The sequence below is a fragment of the Armigeres subalbatus genome, chromosome 1, assembly GCF_024139115.2.
Source record: "Armigeres subalbatus isolate Guangzhou_Male chromosome 1, GZ_Asu_2, whole genome shotgun sequence".
Lineage (NCBI taxonomy): Eukaryota > Metazoa > Arthropoda > Insecta > Diptera > Culicidae > Armigeres > Armigeres subalbatus.
In genome coordinates, this window is record NC_085139.1 from 167,776,552 (window position 1) to 167,797,120 (window position 20,569).

Here is a 20,569-nt window from a genome sequence, read left to right on the forward strand (position 1 = left end):
TATCAAGCGAGGACGTCGTCAAATTGGGTTTGTGTCTAAAATCACTAAAGAATATCGTAACCTATATATATATAACCTGAAGCCTTTGCTGTAAATCTATATATTTGGAAATTACAAGGCAATTCTTTCTTCGGAAGGTCCGCAGAGAACTTCTTTGAAAATTCCATAGAAAAGTAATTCTGAGATTCAATTAAAAAAAAGCGCTGACATTTTTTTCGATCTTCGATAAAATTCTTCCAAAATTGTCAATTCAAATTTATCAGGAATTCTAATAGTCCAAATATGTACTTCTTTTTCGTAAAAGTCTTCCGGATTGACACTGATGTGTTTTTGGATAATTATGTACACTCAATACGGGGCCATAAACAATAATTGGTTTATATGGGTTCATTGGAATGTTTTTGGTTTGGTGGACTTATTATTACCCGCTCCTGAATGAAGCGGATATCCTGCAGCACTTAGAACATTATATGAGTACTGAGCGTAGGTTTGAAAAGTACCATTCTTCTGAGGAGCTGAAACTAAGGCTATAGATCATCGATGCGCATAAATAACAAACTGCAAAATACTTGTAAATAGTATAAAACGTAATTGCTAGGGATGGTGGAAATTCGCGGCAAAATTTTCAAAATTTCGCGGACAGTCAATTCAGAAAATCTGAAAATTCGCGGCAATTTCGCGGTAAACTGTATTTCGGTACAAAAAATAAAAAAGACAATGTAGATTACATATTTATTTAAATTGTTATTTTTTTTTTTTTATTTCTTTGCATTATGGAACGTACACACGGTCAAGCAGTTTGACCAACATTGACTCCACCTCTCGTTTATTCAAACATCCATCAAGTTTTACCAACAGCGGCACGAACAATCAATTTATTCGACCAACAATATCACACACGAACGACCGAAGCGCCAACTTGAGCACCAACTATCAAAAATATATGGGGGTTTGTGCAACTTCACTACAAATGCTCAAACATGTTCGGCGAACCTTGACTCCACCCCCGACAACTCAAACCAAAATCAAACCGTTTTTATTTTTTCCAACCGAGCCGCCAACTGTCAGATGGTTGTTCGAACAACTTCACACACGTTCAAACAAAGCTGCAACCGGAGCGTTTTCTTGTGGGCGGAATCAATGTTCGTCAAACTGCTTGACTGGAGTGTACGTTGCATTACTGATCAAAAGCCAATTGTTTTTCGTCAACTTTTGGCGCTGGGAAGTGTTGATTAAATTGTACTGGCAGACACTTCGTTCAGCATCTACCGAGTTTCCAGGAATAGACAGATATTTCACCGCTATTTTGAAGAGCTGAGAAAGTGGAAAGAGGCCGAATGAGAAAAATAGATTTTAAAAATGCCACAAGATAATCAACGTTGGGAGACTTTTTTCTCCAAACTTCGCCAAGCCATAATGTGAGTATTGCAGGTCATGTGAATGCAATTCGGTAGTAACCCTTTGAGAATCTCTAAATATTTTTTACGTCTCTAACTATTTTTAAAATTTGAAAGAAAAACAAAATTGTTCTACAATTTAATTGTGGCTTAACATACGACCAATTTCGGACTTTGCACTTAAAAAAATATATATTTTCGAGACGTCAAAAAATGCGTTTTTTGTCGAGTGTATTGACTAGGTCAAGAAATCGACTGAGGCAATAGAATGGAATAAAATTATTGACGGGAAAAGTTAATTTCGCGGTTTTTCGCGAAAATGTTTAAATTTCGCGGCCAACATCAAATTTCGCGGATTTCGCGGCTTCCGCGAAATCGCGAATTTCCACCACCCCTAGTAAATGCGTTGATATCGTTGCGGGGGACATTACGGTTCAAGCTCCAGTGCAATTCGGAGATATCAAAAGATTTCATACACAACTGCCAGTAAACAATATATGTTTAGAAGACATAATTCTTATTAAATATTTGTAACGGCCTAAGGTTCCCATAGAAAATGGAGTTAGGAAGAAAATTAGTTAGATGAGATATATACGGAGCAAAAGTGTGATTCAGTGAATATTTGGTTTAACGGGTTGAGTTTTCTTCGCAGGTCAAAAGAATAAAGTTAAATACTTATGCGGTACAATGAAGACGTACCTTATCCAAAGTTATTTAACTTTTCTATACTTTCAACGCAAGTATTTAATAAACATACCATTCTTGGTCGGATCGAAAAAAAAAAATTGAAAATTTGTGCGAACCATTCGAAAGCTGGAGCTTGCTTAAGAAAATTGAATCTTCTATGAGTTATTTATTGCTTTAAAGGGTCGCCCTTGCAAGTTGTGCCATTCACTCCTGCGAGTTTCCTGACTGCTACAAGAGAAAACTTTTCCGGGATGAAACGCGATACGACGCGATTTCGGCTACGTCGTCGTTAGACACAAAAATGGCGCAAGTTAGTCCTTTTCAACCAAAGATAACTGGTCTCAAGTGCAGATGGAGATCTGAGGTTTTCGAGAAAAGCGAACAAGTTTCGTGTTCTGCTATTCAAACTGTATCCAGTCTGACACGTAATAAGATATACTGCCGAAACATCTCGCAAGCATACCGAACCGGGTGGGCTACCAACAGTCGAAAAGAATTTGATGTGAGGTTCTTGAGAAGGAGAGAATAAACGAAGTAAATTCCACAAGTTTTTAATCCATGATGGTCTGGAAAATTAAAATCCGTAAGACACTTGTAACTTGATCGAATGAAATTGCTTGGCACTTCCACCATTCTGAGGCACATTCTGGGGTGTGAAATGATGCAAACACTTTGCCCAGCATTCAACTTTATCTGCCGTTGTTGAATACGAAGTTTGCTGGCTTCCTCTGTGGAGTCGCAAAACCAAGACCCAAGCCAAGGGCAAAAGTGAAAACACAACCGCAAAGCAATATGGTACTTAATTTTATTATCGACACTTCTCTCCCAGCATCGTCAGTAGACTGCCGTTAAGTAAGAAAAAGTTTTCCAAAGATTGGTACGATAAAATCTTTTGGCTTCTTGATTCGGGAAAAGATTTACCGACCCCAAAAACATAAACGAAGCGGTTAACTCAGTTTGGGAGGGAATAATTAATTTAATAAAAGTCAAGACTAGGGGCAGCATGGAATGCGGGAGTATCGAGCTTATGATTCGTAAACCTGTTGAAGTGCTTTCACAGTTTATGGTTTAGTCTATAATCTATGGAAGCGAAATCGATACCCTCAAACGCCTTCGAGTTTATGATCCAAATCTAATGTCAACGACGTAAGCGCCGGAGTAATAATATACAATGGGAATAATCTCTGACCAATTCAATTATATGCTCCAGTCTGAATGCAAAGAAGCAGCACCGAACGCGTCGTGTGGAATTCATAAAATTTTCATGCTTCATACTGACGATTAGGTTTGTGTTAATTAAATCCTAAATGAATATAAATCGACTTGAAAATTGCTCTCGCTCTTCAAAGGAGCTTGACGCATATAAGGGGAACCATGAGACGAGCACATTTCGCCAGCACGGCATCATTACTTGAGAAAATGTGCGTAGGATATGCGACGATGAGCTGAAGACATTGACGGATGAAGTGGACGCAGAATCTAGAGCACTTTTGTTCTTATCGTACAGTGGGGATTGCAGTGCTGGAAGAGTTTCAAATTTTAAAGTGGAAAATAAACGAATTTTGATTTTTTTTTTTTTGAAAATGTGTTATACTCCAAAGCACAACAATGTTGCTTACTGGGTGTATTTTTAAAAGTTTCTCCCTTAGGTTCAATTTTTACTTTTTTTTTTTACTCAACGCTACCGATCTTACCAATTTTCAATAGAAAACAATGGGACAGGATTCCCCGTCCAATGCAACAAATCGATTAAGGATAAGTGCCTAAAAATAAGTAATCCTTTTTTCGCACATACATACACACATACAGACACTACTTCAATTCATCTAGCTGATATATAAAAAAATTCGAAAATTTGCGTTTGGAGTGTTCATACAGCCTTTTTGTTACACCTTGCTATATGAAAAACGCAAAATAAATACTTGGGTTTCCGGAAATCACACAGAAAATATTTAATTTTCATATTTGGCATCATTGCAACACTACTAGCTGGAAACATGGCTCAATTCTACGCCAGTGGTATAGTGTCGAGAGTTCAATTATGTTTGGCTCTTCCTAACGATACACTTGGCTGGCGGAAGCGCGTCGATCTCGTTGCTCCCGCAGTTCAATCCGGATAGCAAGTGCGCCCGGTATTTGATGGTTATTAAACGGTTGTTTCGCAACTTTGCACATCCAGCACCAGTTCGCGGAAAGCACGAGGATGTTTATTTACATAACCTCACCCACATCTTGCAGAGAAGTAGCTGTGTGAAAGCTAACGCTCCGAAGAAGACGAAGCCGGCTGATCGGATGTTGGAAGTGAGAGTTTAAGTGATGCTTCAGAATACTCGAGAAGTGTAGCACTTACCGTTTCAAAACTGGAGAGTTTTCCATCCCCCTCCATTGCTTGATTCTAATCTGCAGGGAAGATGCTGGTGTGAAATGCTTTTCAGTACTCTACCGGCGGCGTCAACGGTGAAAGTAATTGTTTTCTTCAGTAATTGATGAGCTTCTATTTGAGTGACAATACAAATTGTTGTATTGCGTTAAGAGTTCGTAACCGCTGCTTGAAGGTAATGAGAGGATTCTGAAGAACTTACCACATTCATGCTTGAGCGTTCTACGGTAGTATATTACGTTGAACTGCAAACGTGCTATCTGTACCAAATCAGTTCCATTTGGATGCACATACATCCTTTTCATCTACTCTCTTCATATTACATTCGCCCGTTTAAAATTTTTGGCCAACAAAAATTTCCATATTAAAAATATTTCCCTTACCCAAGTTAGGTCAGCTTGAATGGATGGAAATGGAATTCAGCGCAAGAGGCCTTTGCATCTTCTTTTTTATGTTTTCCACTTCTCCTGCCGTTGGGTTTTCTTTTCAGGTATGGGGAGAATATTTTGTTTTTCGGATCGGGAGATTCACTCGAATGCTGTTTTACATGTTGTTGCATTTATATCTAGCTGAAAGTTTGTTTCAAAGAAAACTTTCATATTCAGGTGAATTTCAAGTTTTCTTGAGTGTAACAAATTTGGTTTAAGTAGATATGGTTGAAAATGGTTCATTGCTCTTCAAAAAGAGCAGTAGGGCACTGCCAGCAATTTTCTGTCTCCTTCGATTTTCATGAATGTTAAAAAACAACAAGACCAGAAAAAATATGTAAGCTCTTTTAGTGGAATGTCTTCAACTGTCTAAGATCAGTCTTGTACTTTCCATTTGATTCCACCACGTTTTGTTATCTTTACAGAGAGTACGAGAGACTGCATACTGCCTCACAGTTGAGGTCGAAATACGTATATGTAAATATATCAAACCGTGGTGGAATTAAATGGAAAGTACTAAACTCGTCTTAGACACTCAATTATGTAACAATGTAACGATGTGATGTAGGTACTTGAGATACCTGCCTGATTATAGCTACTCGAAAAAGAATTTATTTTTAGTAACTAACCGAATGTAAATATATTCACATTAACCTTCTTCTTCTTCTTCTTCTTCAATGGCTCTTCATTCCAACTGGAACTTGACCTACTTTTCATTTCTATTAGCTTTTCCTTAGTTATTAATTGAAAGCTTTTCTATGTTCGCCATTGCAAGAGTACCTATGTTATGTGGCAAGTGCAATGGGTACACTATGTCCATAGAGTCGAGAATTTTTCCAAACCCGAAAACATCCTAGACCGGACCGATAATCGAACTCGCCATCTCCGGATTGGCATTCCTACGCCTTTGCAAGGCTACTGGAGACTGGTACTGGTATACCCAATATTTTTTTACAGTTTCGCATCATAGTACCTAGCTTACAGTTCGTTTAAGAGTGATAAAACAGCCTACTTTTCGATAAAATCAATAAAATGAGTACTTTATTGACCACTAGTTGACCCGGCAGGCATTGTGCTGCCCACAGTCGCACTCACGACGGCTGCGATGAGATTGACCGGAGAATATGCTGAGATCCATGTTTTTCACTGCATTGACTCTGGCATATTTCAACCCTGGTGATTATACATTAACAGCTCAGCGTGTCCATCGATCGGTGAGCACTGAGCAGCAATCCATGACTTCTTGTCAGTTCTCCGTGGCGTGCACACGCATCCACGAAGAGCCGCGCGCCGTCATCGCATTTCACTCCGGCCGTTTGGGGCCACACATTTTCGCGATCCTACCAGCCCAAGCAACCAGTAGTTCAGATTGTATCTTAATTTGTTCCTAATCGAACCAATTAGTTCACTTTTGGTTCACATTCAGTTCCAAGCGCCTTAACGGAACTTCAAAGTTCACTTTTGCGCTCCCACCATACAAAAAATACCTAAAATGCGAGCTGATTAGCCAAAACATCTCCTTCTTATCCGAACTTCTGGTTGCTTGGGAGGTTATTTTTTGGATCCTGACGCTGATATCAAAAGGTGAGTTGAATTCAATTGGTTATTTTGATGGTTCAAAAAAATCACACGGCAAGGTATTGCTACAAAGTGCGCCTGGAAGACCGCTGAAAAATGGATTGAGGTTTGGAAAATCCCAGAACGTGTCTGGAAATGGATTGAGGCTTGGAAAATTACAAAGCGTGTTTGGAAGACCGCTGAAAAATGAATTGTGGTTTGATAGTGGAGAAGTTAGTGAATCGGCGGCTAAGGGATAAATTATAAGCTGATGGTAGGTTTGGCAGGCAACACGGGATCATTTTTCACATACCCTGGGAGATGTTCTGCAGCACGCCTACATGGACGGCAAGCACTTGAATCTACTTTTCTTGGATATCTCCAAGGCCTTCAACGGGGCTTGGACATCTGTCGTCCTCCAGTTGAAATATGGGTCTGGTTCTGGGTCTCGTAGCGTGGTTGGTTACACATTCGTCTCATAAGCGGATGATCATGGGTTCGATTCCAAGCTCAACAACAAATCTCGCCGGGCCGCTGAAGGATGCCGTGATGGGCAACGCTTTGAGAAACGCTTGTGCATCACGACCATCTGGCAGTGACTGGTAATGCATTTTATTAGAGGCATACCTCTACTGGACATGGAAAAGGGCTCCGTTCTAGCCATCACGTATATAATATCTATGTACTAGCTGTATGTATTCCGTCTTGCCCGGAATTGCCAGTTTGATTCGCAGTTTTTGTTAAAATCGGAAAATGACAAAACCAGTGTCCAGGAGAAGATAAACCGTTCACGTAAGGGCCACGTGCCACAGCCCGATATGTGTAAGGACATAAACAGGAACCTTCTTACAACCGAGCGTGAGGTGATCCAAATGAGGCGGCAGCACTACGAAGAGCACCTGAATGGCGATCTGGCAGACAACGGTGGTGGTATGGAAATGAACCTAGGAGCATGCGCGCAGGATATGCTACTTTCAGCTCCGAATCTCCAGCAAATCCAGGAGGAGATCGGCCGACTGAAAAACAACAAAACCCCTGGAGTTGACCAACTACCAGGAGAGGTGTTTTAACACGGTGGTGAGGCACTGGTTAGAGCGCTGCACTGGGTAATTACTATGGCTTGGGAGTATGAGGTTCTGCCGCAGGAGTGGATGGAAGGTGTCGTGTTTCCTATCTACTAAAAGGGCGATAAGCTGGATTGTAGCAATTACCGCGCAATCACATTGCTGATCGCCGCCTACAAGGTACTCTCCCAAATTTTATGCCGCCGACTAACACCAATTGCAAGAGAGTTCGTGGGGCAGTACCAGGCAGGATTTACGGGTGAACGCTCTACCACAGACCAGGTGTTCGCCGTACGTCACGTATTGCAGAAATGCCGCGAATACAACGTGCCCACACATCATCTATTTATCGACTTCAAAGCCGCATATGATACAATTGATCGGGACCAACTATGGCAGCTAAAGCACGAAAACGGATTTCCGGATAAACTGATACGATTGATCACGGCGACGATCGATCGAGTGATGTGCGTAGTTTGAGTTTCAGGGGCATTCTCGAGTCCCTTAGAGGGTTACGGCAAGGTGATGGTCTTTCGTGTCTGCTATTCAACATCGCTTTGGAGGGCGTAATACGAAGGGCAGGGATTGACACATTTATATTATGGCACATAACTTTGAGAGGGGTCTGGGTCATTTGGCATAAAGTCATTTGGCATAACGCCATTTGGCATAAGGTCATTTGGCATAAAGGCCATTTGGCATAATGGTCATTTGGCATAACGGACGTTTGGCATAATTTAGAACCGCAAGAAAAGAGTGGGTCATTTGGCATAATTTTGAACTGTAAAAGCGAAAGGGATATTTCATGTAATGTTTAGCGTAGATTAAGTAGGTCGAGGCTGTTTTCTGATAAATTTAGACTGATGGTAGAGATTTTCCGAAAGAATGAAAACAAAACGGCAAAATTGCTTCTGAGGGAGGGATCACATCCATCATTAACTTATTTCGGCCACATGCCTACTTTTAAAGAAGAGATCGCATCCATCATGGCCTTAATCCGGACATGCTCCTTAAGACCGGATCTAATCCACCGTTTCCTTAATCTGGCAAGCGCCTAACTAACTCAAGCAATACACTTGTCGTAGACGAGTTACTAAAACCAATCAAGTCACATATGAGTAACTGCCACCAAATCAATCTGAATTGTGCTACTCGGGGAAGAGATCACATTAACCATTGATTTATTCCCGGTTAGCGCCTACTTATAAAGAAGGAGTCACATCCACCATTTGCCAAAATCCGAGCAGGGCCTACTTTCAAAGAAAGAATCACATCTACCATTGCCACAATTTGGGCCACACACCTGCTTTTAAAGAAGGGATTACATCTACCATTGCTTCAATCCGGGCAAGCGCCTACTTTCAAAGAACGAATCAAACCCTCCATTGCCATAATCCGTGCAAGCGCTTATTTTTAAAGAAGGGATCACATCCACCATTGCCTCAATCCGGGCATGCGACTTCTTTTAAAGAAGAAATCACATCCACCATATTCATAATCTGGACAAGCGCCTACTTTTAAAGAAGGGATCACAGCCACCATTGCCTCAATCCGGGAAAGCGCCTACTTTTAAAGAAGGGATCACATCCTCCATTGCCATAATCCATACAAGCGTTTACTTTTAAAGAAGGGATCGCATCCACCATGGCCTTAATCCGAGCATCCACCTACTTTTGAAGAAGGGATCACATCCACCATTGTCTCAATCCGGGCAAGCGCCTTCTTTTAAAGAAGGAATCACATCCACCATTGTTATAATCCGGGCAAGCGCCTACTTTTAAAGAAGGGATCACATCCGCCATTGCCACAATCCATGCAAGCGCCGTCTTTTAAAGAAGGGATCGCATCCACCATGACCTTAATCCGGGCAAGCGCCTACTTTTAAAGAAGAGATCATATCCTCCATTGCATAATCCGGGCCAGCATCTACTTTAAAAGAAGGGATCACATCCTTCATTGCTATAATACGGCCACACGCCTACTTTTGAAGAAGGTATTATATCCTCCTTTGCCATAATCCGGCCACACGCCTACTTCTGAAGAAGTGATTACATCCACCATTGCCCTAATCGGGGCATGGCCTATTTTGGCATTGCATTGCAAATGCATTCTTTCCACGAGAGGATAATGTCTTTTTAATATTGTTATCGACGGGTGTTATATTTACTATTCCGGAGTGCTTCCTGTACCACTTAGTCACCATTCAGCGAACGCAAAGAAAAGTTATGCCAAAAGACCCTTACTTTTGACGCTGGTTACAATTATGCCAAATGTCCGTTATGCCAAATGACCGTTATGCCAAATGGCCTTTATGCCAAATGACCTTATGCCAAATGGCGTTATGCCAAATGACTTTATGCCAAATGGCCCGCTCCCCTTTGAGAGGATGGAGGAAGCCTACATTAAAGCTATGTCCATTTAGAATCCGGAATCATTTATTGTATTGCAGCGGCACGGAAAGTGACCGCTGCAAGAATTCTTTTACAGCGGCTTGCCTACCTAGGCGTCCACTTGCTATGGTATAAATTTCACGAAGTTTCGTGCAGCGTGTCAAAAATTATTCCAGATGGAAGCCGAAAGGAGAGAAAAAAATTCTGCACAATCACGTTGATAATCCTGCTCATCGACGATGGAACCTGCGTCAAAATGGATTTCGGACAGCTTCCTAGCCAAAAATTCTACATGGTGATGGCACGAGGAGTAGTTCCTGCGAAGTTTAGGTTTGCTTTTTGGACAAACTTGTAAAAAAAAAAACAAATGATTTTGGCAAGGGATATGCAGTTGTGGAGCAAAGACCTGAGTGTTTGTGACGAATAAGACGATGGACTCGAAGCTATACATAGAGGAATGTCTCAAAAGCCGCGGCCGACCTTCCATAAAGCCCATAAAGGTCCCGTGAAGTTTTGGCCTGATTTGGCGAGTTGCCACTACAGCCGGGAAGTCATCCAGTGGTACCGCGATAATAACGAAGATTTCATCGACAAAAACATAAATCCACGCAACTGCCCACAGCTCCGGCCCATCGAGACATTTTAGGCAGTAATGAAGCGGAAGCTTAAGAAAAGTGGAAAAAGTGGAAAAACAGCTCGGGACGCGACTCAGATGACCAAAATGTGGAACAAATATGCCAAGGAAGTTGACTCCGGAGGTGTGCATCTTTTGATGAGAGGAATAAAGAAGAAGGTGCGAATTTTCACTAGAAACAAGAAGAAATTATTTGTACCAATATTTTTTCCTTAAAGTACAGTGAATTACCCTTGTTTTGATGTATAAACCTTATTTGTACGTCAATCCGTTACCGAGATACAGATGATTTTATTATTCCGGATTCTAAATGGACACAGCTTTAAACTGAAAAGTAAAGCTAAACGGATTGGACTAGTCATCAACACGTCGAAGACGAAGTACATGATAGGAAGAGGCTCAAGAGAGGTCAATGTAAGCCACAAATCACAAGTTTCTATCGGTGGTGACGAAATCGAGGTGGTTGAAGAATTCGTGTACTTGGGCTAACTGGTGACCGCCGATAACGATATCAGCAGAGAAATTCGGAGACGCATCATGGCAGGAAATCGTACGTACTTTGGACTCGGACAGTAATCCGGTGAAAATGATTCTCGACAACGATCCGGAACAAGAAGGAGAGGTGCATAGCGGGCAAGATGGATCGATCAGGTGGAGGACGATTTACGGACCCTCCGCAGACTGCGTGGTTGGCGAATTGCAGCCATGGACCGAGCTGAATGAAGAAGACTTTTATGTATTGCACAGGCCACTCCGGCCTTAGTCTGGTAATAAAATAAACAGTGTCCAGGTATCCAGCTAGCCTTGCGTGCAAAGGCGTAGGATTGCCAATCCGGAAATGTCGCTTTCGATTCTTGTTCTGGTCCAGAATGTTTTCGGGTTGAAAACATTCCTCGAATCCTTGGGCATGGTGTATCCATTGTACTTGCCCCACAAGATACATACTCATACTTTGGCGGCATAGAAAGCCTTCAATTAAAAACTGTAGAAATGCTAACTCAGCTCTCACTTGAAAAGCAGCCCAAGTTCCTGGTGAAATATAGAGCAAAAGCATGACGTGAAAATTGTTATCGGAGACGCTAACGCTCAGGTCGGTAGAGAGGACTTTTTCCATCCCATAATCGGTAGGGAGAGCCTTCACTCCGCTACCAATGACAATGACAACGGCCTACGGCTAATAAATTTTGCTGCTGCCAGAGGGATGGCCATCAGTAGCACCTACTTTGCACGGGAGAACATCCGAAAGCACACCAGCAGACACCCAAATGGTGAAACTTGCAACCAGATAGACCATGTTCTGGTGGATGGGCCATTTTTCGGATGTTATCGATGTGCGGACATTCAGAGGTCCGAACATTGACTCTGATCACTACCTCGTTGTCAGTAAAATTCGATCACGGTTGTCAACTGTATCGAACGAAAGATCACAGCGAACGATGCGTTACAATATCCAGCGATTGTTGGCGGAAAGAGTATCGGCTGAGTACCGCCAGAAGCTCGATGAACGGATAAGTACAATCAACGTTAGCGACAACATCAACGATCTATGGGAGTCAGTCCATGGAGCAGTGAGCACAACAGCACGAGAAGTGGTAGGCACTGCACAGAGGCGACCCAGGACGGGTTGGTTCAATGTGGAGTGTCAGAGAGTGACAGACGAGAAGAACGTTGCCAGAAGCCGGATGTTGGTGTCGGGTACCCGATCGAATAGAGATCAGTACAAGGAAGCAAGAGCAGCCGAAAAACGAACCTATCACAGGAAGAAAAAAGAGTACGAAGAAAAAGTTATTAGTGAGGCTCAGGAAAAAATGGAGCAGAACGATATGCGGAGGTTTTATGAGTCTGACAATGGCGTGTGGAGAAACACAGCGCCATCTCCCGTCATGTGCAACGACCAACAAGGCAATTTGCTGACAGATAAAACTGAAGTGGCTGCCAGGTGGAAGCAACACTTCGAGACTTTGTTGGATGGAGGAAATGACGGTGCATCGGTGAACAGAATAAATATTAGCGACGATGGACAAGCTGTGGAGTCACCTACACTAGATGAGGTTAAAAAAGCTGTTAAAGAACTGAAAAACAATAAGGCTGCGGGGAAGGACCAGCTCTCGGCTGAATTTCTCAAACACGGCAGTGAGCAGCTTTATGAAGTTCTGCACCATATTTTGTCGAAAATATGGGAAGATGAGGAAATGCCTGCTAGCTGGTTGGACGGTCTCATTTGCCCTCTATTTAAGAAAGGGCACAGACTGGAGTGCGCCAATTATCGAGGAATAACCCTCCTTAATTCGGCGTACAAAATTATGTCCCGTATTCTGTTCAACAGATTGAGACCGCTTGAAAAGTCCTTCATCGGTGAATACCAAGCAGGTTTTCGTGAGGGCCGATCAACTGAGACAAATCCTTGACAAATTCCGGGAGTACAACTTGCAGACACATCATCTGTTTATTGATTTCAAGGCGGGGTACGATTCAGTGAAACGGAATGAATTATGGCAAATTATGCTTGAACATGGTTTTCCGGCGAAACTGATACGGCTGATTCGTATAACGTTGGACGGATCGATATCAAGTGTAAGGGTTGCGGATGAAATATCGACGTCATTTGTTACCTTAGATGGATTAAAGCAGGGTGATGCACTCTCGAATCTACTGTTCAATATAGCGCTCGAGGGAGCGATTAGGAGAGCTGGTGTGCAAAGAAGCGGAACCATTATCACAAAATCGCATATGCTCCTGGGATTTGCGGACGATATCGATATTATCGGAATTGATAGCCGTGCCGTGGAAGAGGCTTTTGTGCCTGTGAAGATGCCTGGAAATCACCCATTACGCTCGCTAAGAACTCTGCTGCAACACGTCCTACCTGTTCGGATGCCAACTCACGTTATGACCGTGCCTGCTTCCGATCGACCTCACTTCAATATGGATGTGTCGACATAGATACATTAGAATATAGAGTGGCGGGTAATATGTCGAGTCACCCCGCATATCCTCCTTCTCCTCTATAGAAAAAATTATGTTACCTATTGATGACCAGCATTATAAGAACATATCCTTATGTAAGTTTATGCACATCACCACTATAGATAGTGGAATATATAGATGAGCGAAGATAAATCCTCTGTCTCCAAACGAGCATGACGTCACTATTACAATGGAAACGTTAAGGGCTGTGACGTCATATGCGCGTGTGCACGGGCAAAAAAATCGACTCAGCCATGCTTTCGCTCATCTATAGATTCTACTATCTATCAAGGTGAATAAGAACCCTGCTATCTATAATCACCACGTGATTGCACATAATGTACGTGGTATCATCAACAAAGTAGCTGTAGAAGAAAAAAGTATGTCATGCCTCTTAATTGACTTGGCATAGTAACGCAATAACAGCTAGAAAATCATTTCCTCCGTAGACTCCACAGCAAGAAGATGTTTTTTTCAAGCTGGAAAAAAAGTCAGAGGAAAAAAAATGAAACGCACTTATCAAGCAGTTATCTATTTTAATTGGTGTTTTGCGAACGTAAGTATTAACATTAATATTTAATTATTTCATGAATTGTAAGTTTTTTTCACCTGGAGCATCTCTTTCTTCCACAGGCTACGGATTTCCCTCTATCGAGCGAACGTATGACGACAAGTGAGATGGGGTTCTTCTGTCCCGTTTTGGGCGTTCAGTACGGTCATCTATGCTCGGCGCTACTGGAACCAGGTACGGATCTGCTCCTTTCTCACTCGCTGGCTTTTCATCCCGCCATTCTTGAACTTTTTTTGTTTGAGATACATGGCGGCGAAGTTGTTGACCATCGGAATCACAGAGAACCAAGCTACCATTGCGTTCCTCCAAAACAACGTATCGTTTCATACTAAATCTACTGTCCCCTTTGGTTCTCGATTGACGTTCTACGACCACTGTGTCGCCTGGCTTTACTCTACAAGCCCTAGCCCCGCGTCGAGCGTCCTCACGTTGCTTCGACTGCAGCTTTGCATCACGATCACGTGTATCTAATACATTGTCATCGCAATTTGACTTCCCGTGATGAAGGAGTGGTAATCCACGTTTAATTTTACGGCCCAAAAGTACCTCTTCCGGCGGTAGTTTTGTGGTTGTATGGTCCGCGGCATTATATGCTTGGACTGCAGCCTGCAGTTCCTGTTGGTAATTAGTTCCTGCAGACACTGCGATGCACATGGCTTTATTAACAACCTTCATGAACCCTTCTACCAATCCATTTTGCTGTGGATAGAAGGGTGTGGAAAATATGACTTGGATACCACGTTCCGAACAATACTTTGCGTAGTCTTCTCCATTAAAGGGTGGTCCGTTGTCCGTCTTTATCGCCCTGGGGAAACCTTCCCTGTCGAAAATGGAATTTAAAACTGCTTTGGTATGTTCAAACTTTGTCGATTTTACCACCCGTGCTACTGCATATCTTGACCTCAAATCAATTACAACCAAAATCAACACATTCCCGAATTTGTTATATGGACCGTTAAAATCCAAGGCTATCGTTTCCCAAACTGCTTTGGGAGCGAATAACCTTTGCATGGGGGTCGGCCTCTCTGGTCTGCCATTAACTACACACGAAACACATGATTTGACCCACTTTTCTGCGTCACTGGACATTCCTGGCCACCAAACACGTTTCCTCAAGATACTTTTGAATTTGGCTTCAAGTGGATGGCCTGCATGTGCGATTTGAAGCGCCTTTTCTTGTAGATCTTGAGGAATAACAGCACAGCCATTTTTACTTATTATCCCATCCGAATAGCGAAGATCGTCTGCAATAGCTTTGTACCTCAGAAGACTCTTTGGCCATTTTCCCGTTTCAATTGAACCAATAACCTATATAAAATGTAATGTATAGCTTAATGCGTTACATGGAGAAATGAATATAAAATTTACCTGGAGAAGAACATCGTCCTTTTTCGTCGATTCTCGTATTTCTTCCTCAGTAAGAAACGCAGGTGAAGGACAAATTTCCCAAGGACTCACTTCCTCATTAAATGCTTCGTCTTCTCCTTCATAAAGACGCGACGAAGGATCCGCAATGTTTTCATGGCCTCGAATGTACTCTATATCGTAATTATATGGGCTCAGGCGTAAAGCCCAACCGTCAGCTCTTGTCAGGGCCCTTTTCGATTCCTCGCGAGTCCGTCTCAAAATAAATGCCATCCCCTGTGCATCTGTGCGAAGTACAAAGTGTCTCCCCAACAGAAAGTAGGAGAAATGCTCCACTGCCCATACGGCACTCAAAGCCTCTCGCTGGTTTTGCGCGTACTTCTTTTCTGTTGGGGTTAACGACTTCGAAGCGAAACTAATAATTCGATTACTGCCATCTTGATTCTGTTGCACAAGAACAGCTCCCAATGCACGCGGTGAGGCGTCTGTATATAGGAAGGTCTTGTCATTTTGCGAGAAGAAGCCAAGGGATACTGTGGAATGAATTATGCGATCCTTGATTAACCTGATACCTGAAGTCCAGTTTAATGATGAAATTACTGCCCACAGTGGGCTGGAAATCTCAGCGAAATCCTTAATATATGGACTCACAAAAGACGCGAGCCCAAGAAAACTTCTTAGTTCCGATGCGGTAGTCGGCTGCCGGAATTTTTGGATATCTTTGACCTTGTTTTCGTCGATATTGAATCCGGTTTCATTGAGCTCATGACCCAAAAACTTTAAATGCGTTTTATCGAACTCGCATTTATCGGTATTCAATGAGAGGTTATTCATGCGCAATATTTGCAATACACGTGCAACTGTCTTTCTAAGCTCTTCGATGGTGTCGGCGAATAGTAATATATCATCTATGTACACTATTTTGTTTTTAATGTCTTTGAGAACGCGCATCATTTCTCGCTGGAATATTTCCGGCGCACAGTTCACACCAAAAATTAAGCGGGTGAAACGGTACATCCCATTTTCTGATAGGAACGTCGTCAGATCTCTTGACTCTTCACTCAATTCAAGATGGTAGAAGGCATTGCAAAGTTCGAGCTTAGAGAAGAACTTAGCACCATGCAATTTTATCCTCATTTCGTCAATAGATGGCATCCGAAAATACTCTCGCTTGATGGCTTTGTTAGGTGCCCGCATATTCACCACCAAGCGAAAATCTTTATTTCCCTTAGGAACTGCGGACATCCCACTTATCCATTGGGTTGCAGTGCTAACTTTTTCAATTATCCCTCGAGTCTCCATTTCTTCGAGTCTCTGTCGTGCACCGTCACGATATGCAGCTGGGATATTGTAGTACGCATTACGTACTGGGCTTATTGATTCGTCAACACTAAACTTCACCTTAACTCCAGGCATTTTCGGAAAAATGCTCGAATAACAACTATTAATCGATTGTCCTACTTTCAGGAGCTCCATATCGCTGGCTGTGGTTCTTCCAAGCAAAGATCGCTTTCCATCCCTGACAACGAAGAAATCGGCGGGGATAGTAGGTTTTGAACATCCAATCGCTTCAATTGTTGCTGTGAAAGCAAACTCGACCACCATTGCATTGCTGGAGGCGTACGCTCGCAGATTACATTTTGGTCGCTTGAGCGGAATAAGCTGAACATCCCCAGCGTCGACCTGCGACTTCAAGTTGTCCCAGTCGGTGCCTCCTAAGACATTCGCGTCAGCTCCTGAATCGATCAAGAATGATATCGGACGAGACGAACCAACTCTACAATCGATCAACACATCTGGGAGCGAGAGAGCATTTATTTGCTAAAATGGACATAATTTTACAGATATAAATAACACATTTACAAAACAAACGCGTTTATTAAATTCTCTTTATCGTATAGGTTACTGATCGATTACCTGTTCACTGGATCTCTCGTCGACGGTGTTCCGTGGAAGCTCCTCATCCTTGACTACGTTGACATGACGGTTACGGCAAGCCACTGCGAAATGTCCAAGTGCACCACACGAATTACAATTCTTCCGTTTTGCAGGGCATTCAGCGCCCCGGTGGAATGAACGGTAGCAACTAGGGCACCTGTTACGTCGACTCACTTGTGCTTGAGATTGATATCTATCTCTTCTGAATGGCATTCTGTTAGCATGGAAACTCTTCGGTGGATTTCCATTCCTTCGTTGATCTTCAGATCTGCGCATAAATCTAGCTGGGAAGCATCGCCCTGCTGCTATTGCGTTGGACTCTACAACCGGCGATGCAGACTCAGCCTGGAAAGCTTCCGCACGAGTGGCAGATTGCACGATGAAATTGGAGTCGTGGCCGTACATGCGGGCAGCCTTCTTGAGTTCTTGATTTCGAAGTCCCTCAGAAGCTGAGTCCTCACGAAACGGTCTTGGTCATCCGGACTATAACCGCATAGCTGTACCTTCCTAGTTAATCTTGCATGGAAGTTTACAGCAGACTCACCTTCCTCTTGGCGCATGTTTGAAAAGCTTTCATGCTCCGCTGCTGGGTCAGTCATTGACTTGAGGTAATTATCGATATTTTTCACAAAAATCTCGTAGCACCCTTCTTCTTCTGGATCGGGACGAAGCTTCGCAGCTCGGACAACGCTTTTCAATTCCTCACCCATTGACAACAAAAGAAGTTCCACTCGGCGCTTTGGGTTCCTGACGTTCGACAATGATGAAGCTATTTCGAAGTCTTCGATGAAGCATGTCCAAGCTTCCCACATCTTTGTGGCCGGAACATTTTTCGGAAAAGGAGTAATATTGTCCCAGCGGATAGTCCCTTCAGCTGCGATCTCGGATGGCGTGAGTGGTGCGATGTATGGTATGGTCGGACTGCTTTCCGTATGGTGGCCGATATGGTGCTTGGATAGAATCGCATGATGGCCGTCACGGTCCTTAGACAGTTCCTTGATGGCGTTTTCAAGTTCTTTGACTCGTTCTCGCAGTTCGAGCTCAGGATCCGGCGCTACACATGAGTAATGCGCAAACTCATCGGATTCACCGGCCACCTCTTCCTCACAAGATGCATGTCGGTCGGGACGAGGGCGTACGTACAGTCCGTTCAGATCACTGAATTCCATCACATTATCCGTATCGCTTTCGGAACTGGCTGGTGGGGCACGCACATATTTTCCCGGAGAGTACATTTTCCTTTTTAATCCTTTCTCGTTTGCTGATTTTATTAGCTGTGTTACTGGTGACGAAAGAAATATTTCAGTCGATTGTCATACATTATATAAGTGATCAAGCTACAAGAATGGCATATCTGTCGTTGCGTTAGAGATAACTAAAGCATACATGTTATCAAAATGTGCTTACATTATTGAATAAATAGAGCAACAAAAAAAAAATCTGTAGTTTCCTTCAGGGTATATTTTTTTTTTGTTCGAATAAATTCGTTTCCTGGCACCACAATACAACTCAACAATGCCGTTGCTATCAGTAATTCAACGAATAATTTAAATATTCAATTTTAAGCGGACTTTCTAACTCTTCAATCAAACGATCCTCCCAACTCGCTTTTCTTTGAAAGCAGCGGTTCTCCCAACTCGCTTTTTTTAATTCAGCGGTCCTCCCAACTCGCTTCTATTCAAGTCAACGTTTCTCTTTCAATCCAGCGGTCCTCCCAACTCGCTTTTTTCATTTTCCTAACATTTCAATCAAGCGGTCCTCCCAACTCGCTTTTCTTTGAAAGCAGCGGTTCTCCCAACTCGCTTTTTTTTTAATTCAGCGGTCCTCCCAACTCGCTTCTATTCAAGTCAACGTTTCTCTTTCAATCCAGCGGTCCTCCCAACTCGCTTTCCTTTCAATTCAGCGGTCCTCCCAACTCGCTTTTTTTTTATTCAAGCCGTTTACAAAAAAAACCTGATAGGTACAGCAGTCCGTGTTTTTCCACATTTAACGCCTTCTGTACACAAATTCACCTCAAACCAAATTATGTTTTTTTTGGAAACCTGTGCTCATTTTTTTTGACTTGCTTGCTTTAGATTCAACTTTTTTTTTTCCACCCACATTTTTGTACGCTTCAAACTGATAGCCATTCTGGCAGCCAGTTTGAAAAGAAATGTTACTGGATCGTATTTTCACTTGGCCTGCGCAATGAGTGATTTCCTTTCACTAGACGTTTGATTATTATAACCGGTCGTTTAATTTCGCTGTGATAAGGCAGCGAACAACCTGCCACGGTCGCCAGATGTGAAGATGCCAGCCGCCATCAGGAAATCACCCATTACGCTCGCTAAGAACTCTGCTGCAACACGTCCTACCTGTTCGGATGCCAATTCACGTTATGACCGTGCCTGCTTCCGATCGACCTCGCTTCAATATGGATGTGTCGACATAGATACATTAGAATATAGAGTGGCGGGTAATATGTCGAGTCACCCCGCATAGTGCCTTTTAAGAGGGAGACAGGATTGATGGCAGACGGGCAGACGAGGATTGGTCACGATCAATACCAGCAAAACGAAGTACATCGCTGGCAATCAACGTGGGTTCATTAGTGGTGGTGGTAGCGAAATGGTGCTGGATGGTGAAAAATTTGAAGTGGTGGAAGTGTGTATCTTGGAACATTAGTGACGTGCGATAATGATGTTACCTGCGAGGTGAAAAGGCGTATTGCAGCTGCAAATAGGGCTTATTACGGACTTCGTAACCAGCTTAAGTCCCGTAGTCTGTAAATGAAAACAAAACTCGCGCTGTATACTACTCTGATTCTTCCGGTGGCTTTATACGGCCATGAGACATGGACGTTAAAGGAGGCTGATCGGAGAGCTTTCGGAGTGTTTGAGCGTAAGGTGCTGCGGACAATACTCTGTGGTAAACAGGAGAACGGTATCTTGCGGCGTCGCATGAATCACGAATTGTACTAGGTGTATAAAGGGCTGGATATTATGGCTTTTTGCAGTTGAAGAGAACCTGAGGACGCTCAATGTTCAGGGCGACTGGAAGCGATTGGCCCCGGATCGAGTCCAGTGGAGAAGGATACTCCTCGGCGCAGGTTCATCGAAGAACTGTTACAGTAGCCCATCAAGTATCAAGTAAGCATCATTTTCGAAAATTTAAATTAAGCCAGATGTCTAACTTTACTATGTCCTAGTAAC

The 20,569-nt window shown here is 42.9% G+C and overlaps 1 protein-coding gene across 1 annotated transcript in view; it reads right to left on the reverse strand.

Annotated features, from left to right (window-relative positions):
* Window positions 1–20,569, reverse strand: part of LOC134206739 (uncharacterized) — a 61,172-nt gene that overhangs the window by 22,873 nt on the left and 17,730 nt on the right. Inside the window, exons 2-4 of the mRNA XM_062682466.1 lie at window positions 17,923–18,660; window positions 17,358–17,440; window positions 15,444–17,261 (exon numbers count right to left, since the gene is read on the reverse strand). Coding sequence (XP_062538450.1) covers window positions 15,444–17,261; window positions 17,358–17,440; window positions 17,923–18,660 — 2,639 coding nt within the window. The remainder of the gene's footprint in view (window positions 1–15,443; window positions 17,262–17,357; window positions 17,441–17,922; window positions 18,661–20,569) is intronic.